General features: G+C 43.1%; 1 protein-coding gene across 2 annotated transcripts; it reads right to left on the bottom strand.

Annotated features, from left to right (window-relative positions):
* Positions 1–2,222: 2,222 nt before the first annotated feature.
* On the bottom strand, positions 2,223–22,959 carry LOC113924381 (cytochrome P450 2U1). 2 transcript variants are annotated; one of them, XM_027598130.2, is made up of 5 exons: positions 22,396–22,959; positions 9,482–10,117; positions 7,526–7,687; positions 5,923–6,090; positions 2,223–4,758 (listed from the first exon to the last, which is right to left on the bottom strand). In XM_027598130.2, the coding sequence occupies exons 1-5, from the start codon at positions 22,877–22,879 to the stop codon at positions 4,580–4,582; spliced, it is 1,629 nt and encodes a 542-aa protein (XP_027453931.1). In that variant the 5' UTR covers positions 22,880–22,959; the 3' UTR covers positions 2,223–4,579. The 2 variants fall into 2 exon arrangements, with proteins under 2 accessions (XP_027453931.1, XP_027453932.1); XM_027598131.2 differs by having other exon boundaries at positions 2,223–4,315.
* Positions 22,960–23,368: the final 409 nt, after the last annotated feature.

Below are 23,368 nucleotides of genomic sequence, written 5' to 3'. Positions count from 1 at the left end.
CACTCTATATATTAGGAATATTAAATTTTTGTCAAGACTGATATAATTGTTTTTTGTGATATGCCAACTGTCATTTTAGAACACGGGAGTTTTCTGTTTTTATGTCATCAAATCTACTCTGCTTTATATTTGTGATTGAATGTATTTTTGATGCTTAGAAAAGTAGCTCCCATTCCCATAGCAAATGTTTCATAAATAGATACTTACATATATAGAATATACATACATACAATGTTATTTCTATTTTTTAGACCTCTTAGATTTGGGTATATGAAAAGAGAGAAAATGTGTTATTTTTTTTAATTTTTATGTAATCAGCCTCCTTTGAGCTGTTCTCATTTTTAAAAAAGAATTTATTTATTTATTTGAGGGGGCGGGGAGTGAGCACAAGCAAGGGGAGCAGCAGGCAGAGAGAGAAGCAGGCTCCCTGATGAGCAGGGAGTCCGATGTGGGGCTCCATCCCAGGAGCCTGGGATCATGACCTGAGCCGAAGGCAGACGCTTAATGACTGAGCCACCCAGGTGCCAGAAAATGTGTTATTTTAATTTTCTAAATAATTAACCAATTGCCCTAGCACTTTTTTTAATGATACTATTTCCTGTTCCTTCATGGTGTGATGCCACTTTCATACTAGAGGATATGGGTTTACTCTCTATTCTGTTTTGCTGATTCATCTGAATATTCTGATGTTAGTATAAAACTGTTTAGTAATTCATTATTTTAGTTTTTTAAGATTTTATTTTTTTGAGAGAGAGAGAGCACAAGCAGGGGAATGGGCAGAGGCAGAGGGAGAAGCAGGCTGCCTGCTGAGCATGGAGCCCCCCTTTGGTGCTCAATCCCAGGACCCCAAGATCATGACCTGAGCTGAAGTTAGGCCCTTAACCAACTGAGCCACCCAGGTGCCCCTAGTATAATTCATTATTTTAAAAGTATTGACCTAGAAATAAAAAGCTCATCTATATGGTCAAATAATTTTCGACAACAGTACCAAGATCATTCAACAGGGAAAAGATAGTCTCTTCAACAAATAGTGCTGGGGAAACCGTAACCACATGCAGAAGAATGAAGTTAGACCTTACCTTACACCACATACAAAAATCGGCTCAAAATGGATCAAAGACCTAAACAAAAAAGCTGAAACTGTAACATTCTTAGAAGAAAACGGGGAAAGTTTTGTGACATTGGATATGACAACTATTTCTTGATAGGACACCAAGGTATGGGCAACAAAAGAAAAAACAGACACATTGGACTTCATCAAAATTAAAAACTTATGCATCAAGTTTTTTAAACTGGCAGGAGGTGGAGCAGATTGTAGGAGCTGAGGGTTTAAATAAACGGAGTAACCATAAATAGTGAGGAGGGCTTGGAGGAACTGGGTGATGAGATTAGGAAGTGCGTGGGCTGCTAGAACAAAAATACCAGACTGGCTGTCCTGTAAGTAACAGAAATGTATTTCTTACCATTCTGGAGGCTGGAAGTCCAAAATCAGGGCAGATTCGGGATCTGCTGAGAGCCTGCTTCCTGGCTCACGGTCGGCGGTCTTCATGTTGCTCCTCACATGGGGGAGGGGCGAGGGAGCTCTCAGGAGCCTCTTTCGTAAGGACACTAATCCCTTCATGAGGGCTCCACCATCAATGACCTAGTCACCTCCTCGAGGTCCCACTCCAAACACCATCACATCGGGATTAGGTTTGAATATGAGAATTTAGGGGGGGACACAAACATTTAGTCCATAGCAGGGAGTTCTCCAGAAAGGCCACGTTAGATGGGAGGTGACCTCTGGGCTATGAGGAAACAGGGGGAAGAGTACGACAAGGAAAAAGCCGGCAGGGGGCTCATCGGCCGCAAAATCCACAGGTTGAGGTATTTAACAAACTCCTCTCCCAGAGCTGAGAAGTGTAAGAGAGACTCAATACTTCGCCAAAATGCGCTCATGTAGACTCATCCCTCCCTCAAGCAACGCTGGATTGGGGCATGGGAAATCAGAAACCTGAGCTGCGACAGTCCTGAGAGTAACTGTGCTCTGAGGGGATATTTTACAAGAATTATCTTCCAGTTTAAAGCCATGTTTCTGTTACATTGTGACCCTCTCTCTCTTTGGAGGTCTGCTCCCTCCTCCATTTCCTAACTGGACATGTAGTTTAAAAAAATTTTTTGTTTAGCAGTTAAAACAAGAAACAAAAAAACAGACATGATACCATTTCAGTTAAAACTGAAAGTTTAATAAAAGCACCAAAAATTATGCTAAAGATGAGGATTAAAAATTAGGCATTAGGAAGATATATAAAACAAAGTACTATTATTTTTACACTTCAAATAAATCATAAGGTACAAAATCATAAAATGCCAACATATACAAGTAAGGCATTAACAGTCCTTTCAGTGACTTACCATATAAAGATGTTTTTAAAGTGCTACAGTCTGAGGCATTATATTTAAGAGTTTAATGAACATCTGATTTCAACAGAATCTCACAGAACAGGTTTGTTTGTTTTTTTCAAGTAAGCTACAAACTGCTTGGTTAGGAATGTTGAAAATGTATGTATAAATTAAGGAGTAATAAACTTGCTAATGCCAAATTATTAGGGCAATTCAAAAGCATATAAAATTCCAGATGAGGAACAAACTGTCCTGCTCAAGGTACAGTGTAACCACACACCATCACCTCATCACAAATCTAGACCACCACTCCATTTGCTCACAATTCCTGGGCAGTTAGTTTATTTGGTTTGGTTTTATGTTTTTGTTTTTTTTTTTAGTTGACAAAAGTCCTCAAGGGCACCTAGAGATCTGCCTGTACCTCATCCATCTGCACTGAAAACGCCGAGTAGACTCCCATGGGATCAGGTGACAGCAATACAGGGCAGTGGTAAGGAGAGAACACTCCAGTCACAAGGACTGGTAGGTCTGAAATGAATGGGACCTTCTACCTAAGTACCTTCACTTCCCTGACGCTCAGCTCTGGCAGCTACAAAATAACGTCTTCTTAATAGAGTTTCTGTAAGAACGATGTAGGCATACAAGGCAAACACTAAGTATGGTGCCCGCAGGAGGGAAGGCTCAAAACTGTGGGTGCGCATCTTATTATCGTGGTTACTTGTCTATCAGGAGCACTATGGGAGAATCCAGGAGAAGGCTGGTCATTCTTTGGAGCATGCCCTCATTGGGGGAAATACTGGCAGAGTAGTAGGCAGGGTTATTCCTCTGGGTACAGGTCTGCTCAGACACTTAGCCTCCTGGCCGCACGCAGCAGAAGGCCAATAGCTCCCTTATCATTGTGATAACCAAAGATGCACTTACACATTTCTAAATACCCCCTGAAAGGGGTCAGTGCCTTTTTTGAGAACTGCTCTTCTGAAGGGACCGTCTTTATTAAGGAACGATGTAGGTCTCTTAACAAGATTAAGAATGCCTCTGTGTCTCTGAGAGGTACTAAGGTGAGAGACATCCGCAGCCCGGAGCCCGGTGCAAGAGAGAGAACCACAGTCTGAATCCTTCCCTGAGGAATCCCAGTATCAGAATTCCCAAGCTCACCGTTCAGGGCTCAAGTCGAAAGGCAGAGCTAGATCTCTGCAAGCAGCTCAGCAGACAGGAACTCCGAGCTGTGAAGCCATGAAGCCACTTCTTCAGCCAAGCCTCACTGTTGCTGTAGTTGAAACAGAAGGCAGACAGACACATCCAAACAGCCTTTCCTCTCCATACCTGACAAGGGCACTTGAATTTGTGTCTACAAAATGCAAAAAACTAAATCACAAACGAGAAGATAACAGCTACAGAACAAGCCTCCCCCCTCCCAAGACCAACATAGGATCTATGCAGAGAAAAGCTCTAACTCATCATGACCGAAACCCACATCTTTCTTTGGCAAAGTATTCAAGTCGGAACCCCACTTTTGTGCTGTCATAGGTCTTGAGCTGGTGGGTCTTCCTTCGGCTTCTTCAGTACTTAACAGTGTTTTGGTGATGTCAGGAAAGACATGCGGCATTTGACCTTCCTTAGTGCTGAGAGAGGAGAGAAGGCACGTTTTCTTAAACTCATTTGACACAGGGAATGACTGAGGCACTCAGTGATGAGGAGGAATGTTCACTGGTGGAAGCCCCAGGGGATAAAATCCAGATCTCCTGCGTCCCGAGCCGGCACTCGGGTCCCCATCCCCTAAGTCACAGACGGGCGTCACTAAAGTGACGGGAAGTGTCCTGCTGAGGAATCTTCCATGATGCAAGCTCTACCCACGTTCTGGTCTCCCTCTCATCTGAGCCTACCCTGGGGCCACTGCGTTGCTGGGTCTGCCGTCAACTGCAGAAGGAAGAATCTGTTGAGGAAGAAATGTATTTACATTCTCTTCTTCTTTTTTTTTTTTTTAAAGAATTTATTTATTTATTTGACAGAGAGAGAGACAGCGAGAGAGGGAACACAAGCAGGGGGAGTGGGAGAGGGAGAAGCAGGCCTCCCGCGGAGCAGGGAGCCCGATGCGGGGCTCGATCCCAGGACCCCGGGATCATGACCTGAGCCGAAGGCAGGCGCTTAACGACTGAGCCACCCAGGCGCCCCTACATTCTCTTCTTGGATGTGTTCTTTATCTCTTTGAAATGATTATATTAAATGGGTGTGGGGCTACAGTTAAACCATATCTTCCAGTCAGGATGGGCTTCTTAGAATTCTTGGGTAAAGCAAATGTGAAACTCTGCATTAGGCTCACGAACATCAGAAATAATTCCATCTTGGCCAGTTGTTCTCCCATACACACCCGCTTCCCTAAATAAATGAGATCAGAAGAAAAAGTTGGGATTATAATTCCGGCCGCTCTTCCTATCTCGAGATCAGAGCAACTTTATATGAAATATCTCAATTAAGTGTTTTAAATGCAGATATAGAGAGGTTGGTTTTTTTTTTTAAGATTTTATTTATTTATTAGAGAGAGAGCACAAGCAGGGAGAGTGGCAGACAGAGGGGGAAACAGGCTCCCCACTGAGCAGGGAGCCCGATGCGGGACTCGATCCCAGGACCCTGGGATCATGACCTGAGCCAAAGGCAGATGCTTAACGACTGAGCCACCCAGGCACCTCTAGAGAGTTTTAAAATAAAATGGCCACATATATACCTCATGGCTTCCCAAAGAATATGCTGATCAGAATTTATACGTACTAAATTCACATTTTAACTCCTACTCATGAAAACCTATCCTTGTTCTAGACTGGAACTAGAGACAGATCCAAGCTACTCTGTCTCCTCCATACCTACTTATCTCTTTCCTTTGCTCTTACCTGGAAGATCAAAGAGAAAATGAGTCAAATGAGAATCTCTGGAGCATTCATTTTTTATAGAAAGAATCCTCCATGTGCTCCTCCAGCTGTCTAAAAGAGGGACTGGTGAGGTTTGAGAACCCAGCCTCTCAGCCACCAGCCCAGCAAAAGATCGCAAGTTGCTCTTAACACCAACAGTTTCCTGAGACTCAAATAATCACTTGGGCAGCTCAGAAAGGGAGATTCCTAGTCATATTTAAGGATTTAAAACCAATGCTTTAATTTTGTTTTTAAAATCTGAAATGAATGTAGCGGGGCTGTATTATCTTGATTATTTACCTCTTCTCTTACATTTGCTTGCTAAGAAAGAAATATTTTTAAAGATTTTATTTATTTATTTTAGAGAGATAAAGAGCATGAGCCGGGGGGGGGGGGGAAGGGAGAGAGAGAGAATCTCAAGCAGACTCAGCACTGAGCTCAGAGCCCAACGTGGGGCTCAATCTCACAATCCTGAGATCATGACCTGAGCCGAATCAAGAGTTGGATGCTTAACCGACTGAGCCACCCAGGCTCCCCAAGAAAGAAATATTTTTAAAACAATATCATGAAATAATAGAAGATTCTTTTAGCTCTACCTCTTTAATTATGCCATTAAAAAAATAAAAGTTTAACTGACCTATCCCAAAAGGAATAAATGTTTCTTTTTTAAAAAGTTGTCCTTGATCATCCAGAAATCGATTAGGGTAGAAATCATCTGGTTTGTCCCAAATGGCTGGGTCTCTGTGTACTGACCACAAGTTGGGTAATATCACTGTGCCTTTAGGAATAGTATATCCTTGGAGCACTAAAACAAACAAACAAAAGAACCCAGTGTCATTAAACATGTTCTTACTAATAGTTTTCCCTAAACATCACTATCTGAAAAAGAAATCTAGTTACATACCTAGCTATTTAATTTGTGGAGACTGAACATTGAGGTGCTGGAGGGTAGGGGCCGGACCTAATCAACTGGCATGCTCTCCACGTGCTCCCAGGACCCAGCCTGAGATAAGGCACAAGATTTGCTTTAACAGATGTTGAATTAATGAATTAAATCAAACCAGAAAAACATTACAATTAAGAGAAAACACTGAAATAGAAATCATAGGACATTCCAGGTAAACTTTCCAAAGAATTACAAATTTTGTGATATTAAAAAAAATCATAAGAGAAAATATATTTACAATACTGTAGTGTAAAAAATTTGCACATAGGAGGATCCACATGGTTCAAATTCATGTTGTTCAAGAGTCAACTGTATTGTATGGTAGTAATTGATAAAATAAATTATATCTACATCTGTATTTTATACATTCATGGTATTCCGTTTTCTTAATTTCTTCAGTATTTCTAGGCTACACAGTTCATCTGTGAATTTTTTCAAATTGTCACAAATCCCCCAATATTTTTCCAATATTTTTACTAAGAAAAGTCTGCATATAAGTGGACCCACGATGTTCACACCTGTGTTGTCCAAGGGTCAATTGTACAGGGAAGTCAACACAGGCTCTCAGCAGCTGACAAGTTCACATGCACTTTAAACAGTGCCCAAAAGTTACAGCTCACACAGTGCATCTAACTTGGACCGAAGAAAACATGAAGTGATCCAATGTCATTTATAAGTTATTACTTCCTACAACTGTCTTATAACTATATTTAAGCCGGTTACATCATGGGCTGTCTCCAGAGGAGGTAAGTTCCTTCTTATGAGGGATTTTACATAGAGTCTGGTTGCTTATGTGTCAAAGACTTGACACAATGGACACACATCCGTGTAGGTGGGAAGTTGAAACAGGTGCCCTTGGAATCAGAAGGGCTCTTCTAATTCACATTTGTGCTTCAGCTGTAGAACTGTAAAAGGTGAAGTAGGATAATTCCCAATTAAAATACTTAATTTCATATTTAGACGAGCTCTTCTGACCTTCCAAGAAGACAGAGAGGTGCCTTTGTTAATTCCGGCGTTTTTCCTGCCAATATAGCCATCTTAAATGGTAGAATTTGCTTGACGGTGTAAGTGCGCATGCTCTGAAGTCCAGAGAGCTATTTAGAAAACAAGCCGGGGGGGAATGCCAGTGAATGAGTAACGGACAACCGAGGGCCGAAATGTTCCCTGGATGTTTGATTATCCACGACACGGTGTTAAACCCTCAGAATTGTCAGCACACTGTCACTTCAACTCCTTTGGATTAAGGGCCAGACTTCCCTCAAAGGCACTCAAAGGAGAGAGATCCCAGACTTGCCTGTTTTCTCCGAGGTCATGTGAGGAATGGCAAGCGGCACCACCACCGTCAGCCTCTGGACCTCCATGATGGTGGCTTCCGTGTAGGGCATCTGGGCCTTGTCAGTGAGGGAAGGGACTCTGTCAGCACCAATGACCCTTTCAATTTCTTCCTGAACCTTTTCTATTACCAAAAAAAAAAAAAAAAAAAAAAAGGAAAGAATAACAAATAGTAAACCAGAAGATAAGGCAGGAGAATTGAGACTGCCGTCCTATGCATACTTGCCATCACATCATACCCACAACTGCTAAGCTGGCAGTTCAGACCTGACTCAGCCTCGGAGAAGTGAAGCATTGGTCACATATCCAAGTAGAGGCAGCTGGTCCCAGGGACCCGGTACCACCTTGTGACTTGGAAAGTGGCCAGCAGAACAGATAGATGGGTAAGAGAGAAAGCATTCTGGAATTAGGGAGTCCTCTCAATCATTCTCTCATATGAAAAGGAGACTGACTCTCTCAGTCAGACAACGTGAGGTAGCCCAGCATGGCCCCCAGGGATCCCTGCCTCTCGGTGTTCACATCCTGGTACGGTCCCCTCCCACCAGGTACCACGTTGGTCTGCGTGACCAACAGAATAAAGGAGAAGTGATGGCGTGTCAGTTCTGAGCTTGGGTCATAAGAGACACTGTGGCTCCTGTCTGGGTACTCGCTCTCTCTTGGGTCACTCATCTTGAGGGAAGGCAGCTGCCAAGTCAGGCGGCCTTATGGAAAAGTCCAAATGGTAAGGCCTGCAGCCAACAGCCAAGTGGACAAGCCATCTTAGAAGTGGACCCTTCAGTCTCAGTCAGGTCTGCAGATGGCTGAAGCTCCAGCCAACATCTCGACGACAACTTCCCAAGAAATCCTAAGCCAGACCAACTGGGCGAAGCTGCTCTTGGATTCCTGATCCCCAGAAACTCTGTGAGATAGTAAATGCTGGTTGTTTTAAGCTGCGAAATTTGGGGATAATTTGGTACTCATCAATAGTTAACTAATGTGGGAAGCATAATCTCATTTATAATAGACAGAACACGGCCCCTCAGCGATGTCCACACCCCAACCCCCCAGAACCTATGAATATGCTACTTTACGAGGCAAAAAAAGACCCTGCAGGTGTGATTTGATTAAGGGCCGTGAGATGGGGAGATGACCCTGGATTTTCTGGGTGTGCACGAATTACATGGGTTTTCAAACTGAAGAACTTTTCCCAGTTTAGTGTCAGAGGGAGATTTGAGTCAAAGAAAATGGTGAGAAGAGCTGCAATATCCCTGGCTTTGAAGATGGAGGAAAGGGGCCAGGAGCCAAGGGAGCTGGAAATGGGTCCTCCCCTAGAGCCTCCAGAAAGGAATGCCACCCTGCCAACATTTTGATTTTAGTCCAGTGAGACATGGACCTTCAAGATAACAAATTTGTGTTGATTTAAGTCACTAAGTTTGTAGTGATTTGTTACAGGAGCAATAGAAAAGCAATACACTGTCCTCTTTTGTGGTCTTCCACTGTGAACTGCCAGACACTACCTATCGGTATCGATATGGTAGAAGTAGCTCTGTGATCTTGGGAAAGTCACATAACTTCTCTAGGTCTCTGTTCTCCATTTTCAAAACAAGATGACTGGGTTCAGTTAATCACTGTAACTCCCGTTAGCTCTAAATTGTCCTTCTTTTCTAAAAAGTCTTCCTCTAGCATACATTTCACACAGAATCAGACCTGTAGAGGTTTAAAGCAGGGGCAAGAAGGTACGACATTAGTCCCACTGTCTAGAAACTTGGGAGTTTCGCTGTTAACACCTTCCCAACTCCCTATGGGATTCAAGTATTTCCACTTTGTTTTCTGGCCTGAAGACACTGCTTAGTGCTAGGAGCCACAGGATTGCCCAAGTTGCTGATACTGATTTAAATAATCTGGCTTTGCCTGAATGAAGGAAACATCTGTTAATTACCTTGTACATCGGGATTCAGTGACATATACAGAAGGCACCAAAGCAAGGAGTTAGTTGTGGTATCAGTTCCAGCAATGAAGAGATCACCAATGATATAAAATAAGTAATCTTCATTAAAGCTACTATTGCTGTTATTTTTTCTCTCCTCCTCCACGTGGAGAAGGTACATGTCTATGAAGTCCTGAGGGTTCTCTACATCCAGAGACTCTCGATGGTCTTTGATGATTTTTTTAAGGAAAGTGGTAATATCCTTTTCGATTTGTCTAAATTCCTTAAATGGTCCAAAGGGAAGATAATAAAGCCAGGAGCATATGTTGACCAGGAGGAGCTGGGTGTTCAGACAGATTTCTAAGGCTCGTGACATAAGATGGAGCATTTTCTTAAACTCACTATTGGTGTAGTCAAAGCGCTGGCCAAAGCACAGGGAGCAAATGATGTTAGAGACGGCATTGTTGATAATGGGGAAAGGGTCGAAGGGGTCTTCTCCATGCTTCTGCATTTCCTCTTTCACATATTTAAACTCTTCAATAATCTTGGGCTCCAAGCTCAGCTTTCCCAAGCCAAAATGACGAAGAGTTGAATGTGAGAACTTCCTCTGTTGTCTCCAGACAGGACCGTAATGTGCGAATACAATCCCTGCAAAAGGACCGCGAGAAAAGAAGGTGAGAGAGAGCAATGCCTGACCCTACTGAGCAGGACCTACGATGAGGTGTGTTCTGTGTTTGTCAAGTCCCTTGTGCAAAATTCAGCTACAGGTAGAGATTACCAGCCAAGAAGAATGATTAGCAAAGTTGAATTATCAAGATAGTATAAGTTCCTAACAACAAAAATCATATCCGATAAAGCTTATTATGATAGGTAGGAACTCCCGGTGAAATGAAAAGCAATGAATTTCAATTTCTAGAGTCAGTGTAAATTTCCAAATCTTGGGCTTCATAAGAGTAAATCCAGGCTTAAAAAGGCGACAGGCTGGATATCCCCATATTCTCAGCATTCTGAATAGAAGGAGGGCAGGGATATTATTGGATTATGCGGACCATTAAGATCCCAGCTTCTGGCATCATTCTGGGGATACAGGAGGAGCTTGTTAAATATTAACTGAATAAATCAACAGCCCAACTGGATTATAACCGTGGCTATCAGTTTGGAACCGAAAAACGGGCAGGTAGTCTAAATTGTCTGTTGTTGGCAACAACCCTAACTTAAAAACATCTGAACGCAAGGTCTCCACAACTCTGCCTTATTTGATCCTCACTTATGTTATACATCCCCCATCAACAAAACCCAACAGAGTTGTTCTGAGATGTTGTATCAAATTGTTTACAAATATTCCTTGTTTCCCGTCACCTATTTCTCCCTCTTATTTTCCATGGCGCCCTTTATTGTCCCAGCTGGTCCTCCTTTCTCATTTTTAATCGACGTCATTTCTGCTACGTTTGAGGGCATGCTTCACGTATTTAACAAATATTTCTGAATGCCAACTGTGTGCCAGGCACCAAGATGCTGTAAATACAGACCCTTCTCTGTGGTTAAATCTTCTCACAATCTTTAGTACCTCCATAAAATGCCCTTCAATACACACATCCATGTGGTCAAACGAATCAATCTATCAGCTTGGCTTTTCTCCTTGGACTCTGCCACACATCTGCTCAGATCTGCAACGGCTGCCTTTCCAGATCTTCTGTTCAGGTGTTTGGTGACTTCTGTGTGGCATTATTAGGAATTTTCTTAAACTCTCCTGTGTTGAACCCATTTCCTGGATTCTACTTCTTCCTCTTCTAGTTTCCTTCCCTGATTTTGCTAAAGCAAAAATGCAGGGGAGGCAAATTTCTGAAGATTTTTTAGAAAATATATTTATTCTACCTTTTTTACTTCCTCAGAATTTTGAAGACATTGCTAAGAGTGGATTGATGAGTCATAAAATATGTACATCTTCAATGTACAGAAGACTTCCCAGGTTATGCTATGAAGTGCTTAAAGCACATTGTCTTAATCACTGTTACTTTTTTAAAAATTTTATTTATTTATTTATTTGAGAGAGTGAGAGAGAGTATGAGAGGGAGAGAGCACAGCAGTGAGGAGGCTTAGAGGGAGACGCAGGCTCCCTGCCGAGCAGGGAGCCCAGTGAAGGGCTCAACCCCAGGACCCTGGGATCACGACCTGAGCCGAAGGCAGATGCGTAACGACTGAGCCACCCAGGCGCCCGATCACCGTTACTTTTTAAGATATAAATAAGACTTCATAGTAAGTCTTATCATCTAATAGGGAGTCCCCCCTCCTTGTTCTCTTTCAAAATTGTTTATTATTATTATTACTATTATTATTATTATTATTGGCTCCTCACTCTTTTACAAAACTTTAAAGTCAGCTTGTCAAGTTCTAGCAACAAAAAACTTTTGGGATTTTCACTGGAATTGCATTTAATTTATAGATTTGAAAATTACCTTCTTTCTGATAATTGAACCTACTTGCAATGCAAGAATAAATCCAATTTTGGTTATAGTGTTTTTATGGTTTTAATTGTTGGATTTGGTTTCCTAATATATTTTTAAAAGATTTATTTATTTATTTTAGAGAGAGAGCAAGAGTGGTAGGAGCAGAGGGAGAGGGAGAGAGAATCCAAAGCAGACTCTGAGCTGAGTGTGGAGCCCAACACAGGGCTCGATCTCACAACTGTGAGATCACAACTTGAGCTGAAACCAAGAGTCAGACACTTAACCGACTGTGCCACCCAGGCACCCTCCCCCAATACTTTTTTAAATTCATACTCATAAGTGAAAATGGCCAATAAATTTCCACTCTCATAATATACTTGTCTGAATATACTGACCTCTTAAAATGAGCTAGGGTATATTCTTTCTTTCTGGAAGAATTTATCTAAAATTATAATGATATGTTCCTTTTTTTTCTTTTATGCTTTTTTTCTTTTCCAGATATATAAAGTTGGTCATCTAACTCACTAGTTTTCAGACCTTTATCCTAATAACTCAAGATTCTACAGTTGCTTCTGAGTACCACATGAGCTAGAGTCCACAAGTATTGTTTGCATGTATTTTCATTATAATCTTGTTTAAAAATTTTTGTTATGATTTTTTTGCTACCTAAGTTAATTTGTCTTATACTGATTTTTGACATGAATGAGGCTTACTTTTTAGCCTAGTACGTGATCAATTTTAATAAAATTTCCAATAAAATTGAGAAGAATTTTTATCTAAATCAGTTGTTGGATACAGGGTTCTCTATATGTCCAATAGAAAAGCCTAATATTGGAATCAAATCTTTTGTATCCTTAGCAAATTTTTATCTTCCTGCTCTCTCAATTATTCAAATACTTAAAATATTTTAGTACAATGGTATATTTATCAACTTCTCTTTGCAGTTCTGCAAGTTTTGCTACATTATTTTGCTATATAGCTATTTATATCTGTGGATCTATCATTGCTCTTAGGTACATACTTAGGTACACGCGAGTTTAAAATTATTATATCTTCCCAGTTTAATAAAAAGCTTCCTTTATCATCATTTAATTCACTACTTCTTAACAATGAAGTTTGACTTAAAGTATACGTTGTCAAAAAGATACCAGCTTGGGGCGCCTGGGTGGCTCAGTCGTTACGCGTCTGCCTTCGGCTCCGGTCACGACCCCAGGGTCCTGGGATCCAGCCCCGCATCGGGCTCCCTGCTCCGCGGGAAGCCTGCTTCTCCCTCTCCCACTCCCCCTGCTTGTGTTCTCGCTCTCACTATCTCTCTGTGAAATAAATAAAATCTTAAAAAAAAAAGACACCAGCTTTTCTTTTTAAAGTATTGTGTCAGCATAACATTTTCCTTTCTTTTATTTTGAATTTTAATGTACCCTTATGTTTGCGGTATGTCTCTTTTGGGGAAGGGTATGTCTCTTTTAAAATAACATACCTTTGGGGGTGCCTGGATGGCTCAGTCAGTTTTGGCTCGATTTTGGCTCAGGTTGTGATCTCATGGGTCGGTGAGATCTGCAGGGTCAGGCTCCATGCTCAGTGGGAGTCTGCTTAAGGATTCTCTCCCCCTGCTCCTCCCCCTGCATGCATGCTCGTATGTGTTCTCCCTCAAATAAATAATCTTTCAAAAATTAATTAATTAACATACACTTGGATTTTAAAAAAATCCATTCTAACAAAAAAAAATCTGTTCTAGCAATCTTGTAGCCAATTTATTCCATTTACATTTAATACAATTACTAATTTATTTCTGATATATTATTTTGAACTTTGTCCTACTTTATCTACTCTTTTTTCCCTTTCCTTTCTTGCCTTTTTTCGCATTAGAGAAACAGACTGAATCCTCACCCTTAAATTTTTAACACATTTACTTAAAGTCTAGATTAACGATCAGCAAACTTCAGCCCACAGGTCAAATCCAGCCTGCTGCCTCTTTTTATACGGCCAGTCAGCAAAGATTAGTTTTTGTATTTTTAAATGGTTGGAAAAAATCAAAACAATATGTCATGATGTACAAAAAATATGAAATTCAAATTTTAGGGTTTATAAATAAAGTTTACTAGAACACAGCCAGCTAGCAAGCCACTGTAATTCATTTACATACAGTCTGTGGCTGCTTTGGCACTAAAACGGCAGGGTGGTTGCAGCAGGGATTGGAGGTAGGAGAGAACATTTTCTCTGCCAGGGTCCAAGCCAAGACGGAAAAATTTCCTTGTTCTCTTTTGTTACTGGTAGGTTTGTTGGGTGTTCTTTGTCAAATTCAATCTTTCACTCAAAGTGAAGCTCTTCAAGAGTCCTCCCTTTATCTAGAGGCAACTTTTCATCTTGTGTGATACAAGGTCATATCTCTCTGCCCTCACTCCACCCACTCCACATCCATGTCCAAGAGGTCACTAAAACCCCAGAGTGTCCAGGGCATCTACTTTCTGTTTTCTGAGGGAGTGGGTGTGGTGATAAGGAACTGGTCTAACTATATTTTATATGCATTTCAAACTCAGTGGCTCATCCCTGTCTCCTGTAATCACTGGTACCTCCAATTCCTGAGACTTTCTGGGGTTCCACAGGGTAAACTGTCTCACATTCCACTAGTACACCCCGGCCCCATGTAGACACTTAGGAGTGGTCATCCTCCACTTTATGAAGTCACTGGCCAATCCTAGGTCTACTTTTTGTCTTCAAATGTTGTGGTACAGGACTGTAGATTCATTTCACCATGGACAGAGTGTGTGCTTCTGTTAAAAGTCCCTCTGGTTTGGTGTGTGATTATCAAGACAGAGAAGATACGGAAATGTCTTAACGATTCCTGAAACTAGAACTTTCCCTTTATTCAATAAATCCCCATAAACTATTCCTAGGCAACCACAGCTTAGTCACTCTTCCTGCATTTAACCATGGTCAAGTCTTGCTGCATTCAGCATTCAGACCCTAAGTGTTGTTGGGCCACCTTCTTTTTCCTAACTTCAGGATTTGACACTACTTTTAACTACCATCTAATTTAAGATATCACATATGACATCTTTGCTTTGTCCTATTTCTCAAGAAACTTTATTTTTCTTTTATTAGGTCCTCAGTCTGTATCATCTACAATCTTTCAACTATGCATTTGTATTTTAGAAATATTTTCTCTAGTAAAATGCCTCTAACAGTTTTTCTAATATTTATTTAGAGTCCCCTATGTGCCAGTTACTAAGGACATATAGATTAAAAAGACACAGTCCCTTTTTTTAAGATGTTAGTCTTTTGAGGAACTAGATCAACAAACAATCCAAATACACTGTTGTATGTTAGACTGTATTGAAGTTACATACTGTATTGAATGCTGTATGTTAGAGTGTCCTGAAGTTGCAGAGTTGGAATATATTTATTGAACGTAGCATTGCTGGGATGTGCTGTATTGAATGTTTGCTTTATGTTGGACTGTACTGAGGTTGCATAGCTGGAGTGTACAGTATTGAATGCTTTATGTTGGACTGTATTGAATGTTGCACTGTTAAGGATGTGCTGATTGAACGCTGTATGTCAGAGGTGTATTGAAGCTGTAATGCAGACCAAGGAAGGAGCACCACGTCAGCTGAGCGAAGGCAGCACTTCTCAGAAGAGAGGACGCATGGGGCGCCTGGGTGGCTCAGTCGGTTAAGCGTCTGCATTCAGCTCAGGTCATGATCTCAGGGTCCTGGGATCGAGCCCCGTGTCAGGCTCCCTGCTCAGTGGGGAGTCTGCTTCTCCCTCTGCCTGCCACTCCCCCTGCTTGTGCTCTCTCCCTCTCTCTGTCAAGTAAATAAATAAAATCTTTTTTTTTTTTTTTTTTTTTTTTTTAAAGATTTTATTTATTTATTTGAGAGAGAGAGAATGAGAGATAGAGAGCACGAGAGGGAAGAGGGTCAGAGGGAGAAGCAGACTCCCTGCCGAGCAGGGAGCCCGATGTGGGACTCGATCCCGGGACTCCAGGATCATGACCTGAGCCGAAGGCAGTCGCTTAACCGACTGAGCCACCCAGGCGCCCGTAAATAAATAAAATCTTAAAGAAAAAAAAAGAAAAAGAAAGAAGAGAGGACACGTGAGCAGATGCTGCACTTGTAAATAAAGATGTGTATGAAGGCACATTTTAGAAAAATAACTTGAGCAAAGTTAAAGAGGATGTTTCAAGAAGAGCTAAATTATCTTTAGAGGGCAATCAGGTTTAGATAAGGCAAGGAGATGGAGAGAACCTTCTCAGAAGTGGCTAATATTTGAGGACTGGGACATCTGATAAGTTGACAGGTATGAAGTGCAAGACAAAAGAGGTGACCAAAGTGACCGTGCCTGAGAATGCCAGGATGAGAGGCATGGACAGAATTAATGGCCTCAAGGTTCCAAACTTCACAAAACACTCATGTTTTGGAGCCAGAATGGCTTAAGGTCTTGGGAATGTCTGAAAGAGGTTCAGGCACATCTGACAGTTGCTGACCTCTCCATTCCTAGCCCAGAAAAGCAATGGTATTCACGGATATAGACAAGGGCTTCATTTCAAGGAGGCTAATAACACTAAAACATAAAAATGGCTCCAAAGCAAAAATCCGGACTCTTCTTGTTGGGGGGAATGACAAAAATATATCCTTACGTAGGTTTGACAAAAGGGCCCATTAGGCTGTGGAACCAAACCCAGGAAGAGCTGGGTGTTATCGGCTCAAAGAAGACTAAAGGCCACACAATTCACCTATTTTTCACTACTTTCTGCCTGGCTTCATTTTTCCCTACTGCAAACCAGCTCTTTCAAGCATCAGGGATTCCTGATCTCCCATTTTCCCCTCCAGAGAGAAAAGGCCAGATCCAAGGTGAAAAATGCTGGAGGAGGGTTCAAATGCTTCAGGCAGGTATCCCATGATGATACCAGTTTGGAACACCTTAAGTTTATTTTGTGACTTGAGGTTTCCGTACTATGCTGTGAATATAAATTCTTGAGTTCTGTGCCCAGCCTACAGACTAGCCACAGGTACAGAGAGGCAAGATATCCTGATCAAGTCATCTTTGACCACGGTCCACCCTTTGACCAATCACTGTGGCCAGAGAGGGGAGTTCATATAAAGATAGGGCACCTTATGTTCCAACCACAGTTAGTGGGTACAAACGGGTGGTGAAGACAAGGAGTTCCTCAAAGGGGAGTGCTTGTCAGAGGAACAGGTGGTGGACAGTTGAAACAAAAATCCACTTCAAACCAAACACAGGATAGGCTAAACTGACTGTGATACATTCTCACAAATGTCGTACGGCTCTTATGGCCTTTGCAGGAGAATACTGAATAAAATGGAAATATAGTCAGAAAATTTAAGTGATAAAAGCAATTTTAAAGAGTGTGAATATGATTCCATTTTAAAGAAGCAAATATGTTTTTTAAAAAAATACATGTACAATGTGATGAGCACTGGGTGTTATACGCAACTGATGAATTATTGCACACTACACCTGAAACTAATGATGTACCATATGTTGGCTAACTGAATCTACAGTTTTAAAAAAGGAAAAAAAAAAATACATGTACAAATAGAAAAAATACTGGAAGCTTGCCACAGGCTGAATGCTTGTGTCCCCTCCAAATTCATATGTTAAATCCTAATGCCCAGTGTGATGGTATTTGAAGTGAGGTCTTTGGGAGGTGATTTAGGTCATGAAGGTGGAGCCCTCATGAATGACATCAGTGCCCTTATAAAAGAGGCCCCAGAGAGCTCCCTTGCCCTCCTCCCACCATGTGAGGTCACACATGGCCATCTGGGAACTAGGAAGCAGGCCCCCACAAGACACTGAGTCTGCTGGGGCCTTGATCTTTCATTTCCCAGCCTCCAGAACTGTAAGAAATAAGTTGCTGTTTATAAGCCACCCAGCCCATGGTACTCTGTTAAAGCAACTCGGATAGGCTAAAACAGAGGCAATACATAAAAATGTCAGTAATGGCCATCTCAAAATAACAGTGATCACAGATGATTTTCAATTCTTTTTGAAAAAAATGGAACGGAATTCTTTTTTCCTTTTCCATGTTTTATGTTTTACAGTAATGAACATACACTAAAGTAAAAATACTTAAATACATTAAATCTGATGCAATTTACATTTATCACACATACATTTTCTTTCCCCTGAAGCAGAGAAGGTGCTACCCATCCACTGATTATATTTGTCCTTTCTTTTCACGGGGACATACAAGTGTTCCTCTTAGTGGGAATTCAGGCCTTCTTGATATGAGTACACGACTATTTCAAATACCTATTTTACTGCACTTACTACAAAATTTGGTTATCCTGCTTTCCTCATTCATTTTTATTTTTACTTTTTTAAAAGATTTTATTTATTTGACACAGAGAGAGCGAGAGAGAGAGAGACAGAGAGCAAGCACAAGCAGGGGGAATGGCAGGCAGGGGAGAAGCAGGCTCCCTGCTGAGCGAGGAGCCCGGTGCGATGCGGGACTCCATCCCAGGACCCCGGAATCATGACCTGAGCTGAAGGCAGCCGCTTAACTGACTGAGCCACCCAGGCGCCCCTCCTCATTCATTTTTAAATTCCCCAGATGAATTTTCATTTTCTACCTTCAATTCCTAATTTCATTTTGCATCTTTTCCCCCTTTGAAGTAGATGATATTGACTGGTCTATACCCTACTCTTAAACTTCTTCCAATTTCCCTTTTACTTTCCATTTTTATGGCTCTGCAGCTTGCTTTCACTCTTGTTCGAAGCCTCTAGTAATCTTCTAAAATTAGAAAGGATCTAATTTCTGTCAACAAGGAAATAGATAAATCAATTAACAAAAACCGGAAGCGGAAAGATACTTTTGAGGCACCTGGGTGGCTCAGTCGGTTAAGCATCCAACTCTTGATTTCAGCTCAGGTCATGATCTCAGGGTTGTGAGATTCAGCCTTCACCTTCACCAGCCACAATGTTTTTCTCAACTCACAGCACATGACCCAACACACATCCATTAGAATACCAGAGCAGTATCACCTAAAAAATCCTAACTGTCTCCTGGGGAAATGAATGTTGTGAGATGCTGAAACACCAAGTTACCCCCAGTTCCCAGTCCTTTCCTACATAAAGGATCTAATAATAAGTTGTGATCCAACTGATATTTAGAAACTGTTACAGATTTTTGAGCAAACCACAAACCCACCAAGAAGGACCTCAAAGAAGAAAATCTAACTCATACCTTAAAAAAAAAAAAATCCAGAGGAAAAGACAGACTTGCAAAAAAATTTACAATATAATGTGGTAAGTGCATCAACAGATGCTTGTTATGCACATATTCATTCATTTCTTGATACCTACTTGTACCAATAAGTGGGGAAGCAGTTGTTCACATGAAGAACCAAATCTTAGCCCTCGCAGAGTTTATATTCCATCAGTAGGTGGGGCTGGTACTAACCTAAATATTTTCAAGGTGTTTAATGAGTGAAATACGAATGAGATAAAATAAGTTGTGATATTGGGCAGTGTCTAAAATAGGACTCAAAGGTGACAACTGGCCTGAGAGAGGATAAGGAGTCAAGTCAAGTGAAAAGTTACTCCATGTCCAACGACAACAAACCCAGCAGACTGAAACAGTCACAAGTTTGGCAGGAATCTGCTTAATTTTTCTAGGGCAGGTTGAAATGTACAAGTAAAGGCAGAATGAAAAGAGCTAGAGTCAGAAAGGCAGACAGGGACCCGGTCGTTCAGGGCACAGTCAGTCAAGGATGGAGTTGGAGAAAGCTGATTTCAGCTGGGGAGCAACACGGTTTGATTCATGGTTTTTAAAAAGAGATCCCTGGGGCACCTGGGTGGCTCAGTTGTTAAGCGTTCGGCTCAAGTCATGATCCCGGAGTCCTGGGATCGAGCCCCGCATCGGGCTCCCTGCTCAGCGGGAGGCCTGCTTCTCCCTCTCCCACTCCCCCTGCTTGTGTTCCCTCTCTCTAATAAATAAATAAAATCTAAAAAAGAGAGAGAGAGAGAGAGAGATCCCTTTGGTTGCCGTGTGGATAAAAAACTAGAGTGCAAGCAAGCAGGCTAGTTAAGAGGCTTCAAGTATCAGATGAAAAATGATGGTACTGATTGAGGGTGCTGACAATGGAGATGGAAAAAAGTGGATGGATGCAGAACTGCAGATCTGCAGGAGGAAGTGAAGAGGTGTGCTAACCGATTGGCAGGGGTTGGGAGTGGAGTGGAGTTTAAAATGAAAACAGTGCTATCATGGAGAAAGGGTAGCTCACCTCTCCGTGGTGGAGTAGAGACGTAGGTCAGGGAACACATTCTCAAAGAGGTGACATTCAAGCAGGTGTGAAAAGACAGAAAATAACAAGTGTGGGTGAGGATGAGGGCAGACTGGAACCTTGTTCACTGCCACCAGGGGATGTAAGATGGCGCAGCCTCCACGGAGAACAGTAGGGCGGTTACCCAACAAATTAAATGTAGAACTGCCATATGATCAAGCAATTCCATTTCTGGGTTTTTACCCAGAAGAAGTGAAAGGAGGGACTTGAATGGATGTGTGCCATGTTCCTAGCAGCATTTTTCACAACAGCTAAAAGGTGTAAGTCCCCAAATTCCATCAGGGGCATAAAAGGATAAATAAAATGTCTAATGGACGTTGACCGGAACAGTATGCAGACTTAAAACGACAGGCAATTCTCACACAAGCTACAACATGGAAGAACCTTAAAACATGATGCTAAGTGAAATATGTCAGTCACAAAAGGACAAATATTGTATACGACTTGTATTAAGTACCTAGAACAGTCACATTCGTGGAGGCAGAAAACAGAACAGTGGTTGCCGGGGGTAGAGAGAGGAAGGAGGGGATTTTGTTTGCTTTTGTTTAAGTAATCTCTACCCCCAACATGGGGCCTGAACGCCAAGATCTAGAGTTGAATGCTCTACCAACGGAGCCAGCCATGTGCCCCCAAGGAGGGAGTTTTTTAATGTTTAACAGGTACAACCTTTCAGTTTTCCAAGAGAAAGAGTGTTCTGCAGAAGGCTGTAATGGTTTCACAACAATGTGAATGACCTAATGTCACCGAACTTAAGAATGGTTAAGTTGGCAAATTTTATGTTATGTGTATCTCACCACAATTTTTTTTTTTTTTTTATGAAAAGGGAGAGAAAAGAGGGGCGCCTGGGTGGCTCAGTCACTGGGCGTCTGCCTTCGGCTCAGGTCATGGTCCCATGGTCCTGGGATCGAGCCCCGCATCGGGCTCCCTGCTCGGCGGGAACCCTGTTTCTCCCTACCCCACTCCCCCTGCTTGTGTTCTCTCTCTCTCTCTGTGTCTCTCTCTGTCAAATAAATAAATCTTTAAAAAAAAAAAAAAGGGAGAGAAAAGAAAAGAAAAGCAAACAGTTCTCCAGGCAGCCATGAGATGGGAAGAAAATTCTAGATAGAAGTAGCAGCGATATGTGAAGGCAGGGAAATGGTGAATTATGAACGGTGACATTTGTTTTTCTGTGGGACATTCAAAACATTATGATTATCATTACTATTCATTTAAAATCCCGATGCAAAATTCTGGCTTAATCAGATTCTAAAAAGCCTGGATGTCTTTATGCCACATTCCACATTCTCCTAGATGTCCGTCTAGTGGTGAAGACCCACATCCAGTTACAAAATTATCCAGCCCCAGTTTTGTTAAGTGCAGTAAAGGAAAAGCAATTGTGCATAGAAATTGGTTCCAAAAGGGAGCCTAAGTTGGAGAGGAAATAAGAAAAAGCTTCCCGAGGTAAAGACATTTAAATTTAACACCTGATTGATGAAAGACAATTAAATTAACATCTGACTCAGACAAAAAAGTCTAGGTTCTAGACCAGCCAGTAAGACGTAGGGTAAGACTGATAAACAAAGGGGGGGGGGTGGAGTTAGGGAAAGGGTAAAAGTGATCTTTTATTGCAGTGGATAATATGTTTCCCAACCTTCAAAACTGCCCAACTTGGATTTCCAGAAGCAGAAATCAGAGGCTATAAACCCCCTAAGAGAGGTTTGCCAATAGGCTCCTAAACGTGTTTTCTGGACCTTTTATCTTATGGAAAATATCTTCTTAAACTCTCACTCAGAACCCAGAAGGTGTAAAGAATATCCCTGCCTCCTTCTAACACGGCCAAAGTTTCCCCCTGAAGACACAGCCTTGAGAACGAGGCCTTGTTCTGGGAAGGACGGAGTATCCCTGGAAAGGTAGAGCCTGGCTTGCACACATTGTCTCCCACCCCCACCCCTGTCCCCATTACCCTTCCTCAACTTTCCTGTGGGTTTCCTACTTGTGATCTTGGACTATGAACGAGTCACCCATCCAGCGGCTCGATGCGATCTTAAAGGCCCCGTTAAATGGACGCGTCGCCGCCACCCTCCCACTTCGGGGCCGGATGCAAGTGGGCTAGGTGCGCGGGCTGGAAAGGACGCAGGAGGCGCCGCATCGCGCGTTCACGCGACCCGCGACCCCCAAGGCTCCCGCTCACCCTTCTCCTTGGTTACGAGGGAGACGAGCGGCACCCGCGGGCGGTCGCTAAAGATCTCGGCCTGCTGCACCAGCGCCTCGCGCACGCTGTGGAAGTCGCTGAGGACCACCACCAGGTAGTGGCCGATGAAGAAGCTGAAGACGTTGCCGTACACGCGGGCCAGGTCGGCCAGAAGCACCCGCGGGTCCAGGGCCGAGGGCTCCATTCCCGCGGCCCTCTCCCGGCGGTGCAGCCAGCTCTTCCGTCGGAGGAACCGAGGAAGCAGCACGAAGCCGAAGTTGCCAACCACGGGCCAGGGCGTGGGCCCAGGGGGGATGCCCCGCGCCCGGTGCCACCACCGCCAGCCGAGCAGCGCCGCGAGGCTGAGCAGCAACAGCGCGCCGCCGGTGGGGTCCAGCCGCAGCAGCCCGGGAGGCGCGCGCAGCAGGCGCAGAGGCCAGGGCGAGCCCTCGGCGGGAGGCTCTGGCAGCCCGGGGGAGGCCATGGCCTGTGCGCCGGCGTCCGCAGCCTCGGCCTCCTCGGGCGGACCCTTGGAGACCGCGAGCTGACGGTGGTGCCGGCTCCCCGGACGCCGGCTGCTAACTGCGCTGCAAGGCGGGGGGGCGGGAAGAAGAGCGGTGGAGGGCGCCCCGGATTGGCTGCGCCCACCGCATTCTCTCCACCCCCCCCTCCGCCTCCAATCAGCTACGCCCGAGCAGAAACGGGGACGCGCTCGCCCCGTGGAAGAAGCGGTCCTCTGGTAGGCGGGGCGCGCGATCTGAAAGCTGGACCCCAAAGTCCTGTTGCGCCTTTCCTCCGGGTTGGGCATGGCAGTCACTGCCCCTGACACAAAGATGCTTGCGTTCCGATTGGCTCGTGTGGCTTGGATATCCTCGTGTTACCCGTGTGTCATTTGAGTGTATAAACTGTGCCTGATGAACAGGCCGCCGACATGACTCAGCCTCAACAGCAGCACCTCGTCCCTAAGGGTCCC

Source organism: Zalophus californianus, chromosome 2, assembly GCF_009762305.2.
Source record: "Zalophus californianus isolate mZalCal1 chromosome 2, mZalCal1.pri.v2, whole genome shotgun sequence".
NCBI lineage: Eukaryota > Metazoa > Chordata > Mammalia > Carnivora > Otariidae > Zalophus > Zalophus californianus.
This window is presented reverse-complemented; position numbering and strand designations above follow the sequence as displayed.

Bases quoted from the DNA above. Each gene is read 5' to 3' on its own strand.
- LOC113924381 (XM_027598130.2), bottom strand. From the start codon at position 22,879: ATGGCCTCCCCCGGGCTGCCAGAGCCTCCCGCCGAGGGCTCGCCCTGG. The intron at 7,688-9,481 runs GTAATTAACAGA...TTTTGGTAATAG, and splicing joins ACTGAATCCCGATGTACAAG to AAAAGGTTCAGGAAGAAATT. The intron at 4,759-5,922 runs GTCAGTTAAACT...TCATTTATTTAG, and splicing joins ATTTATTCCTTTTGGGATAG to GGAAGCGGGTGTGTATGGGA.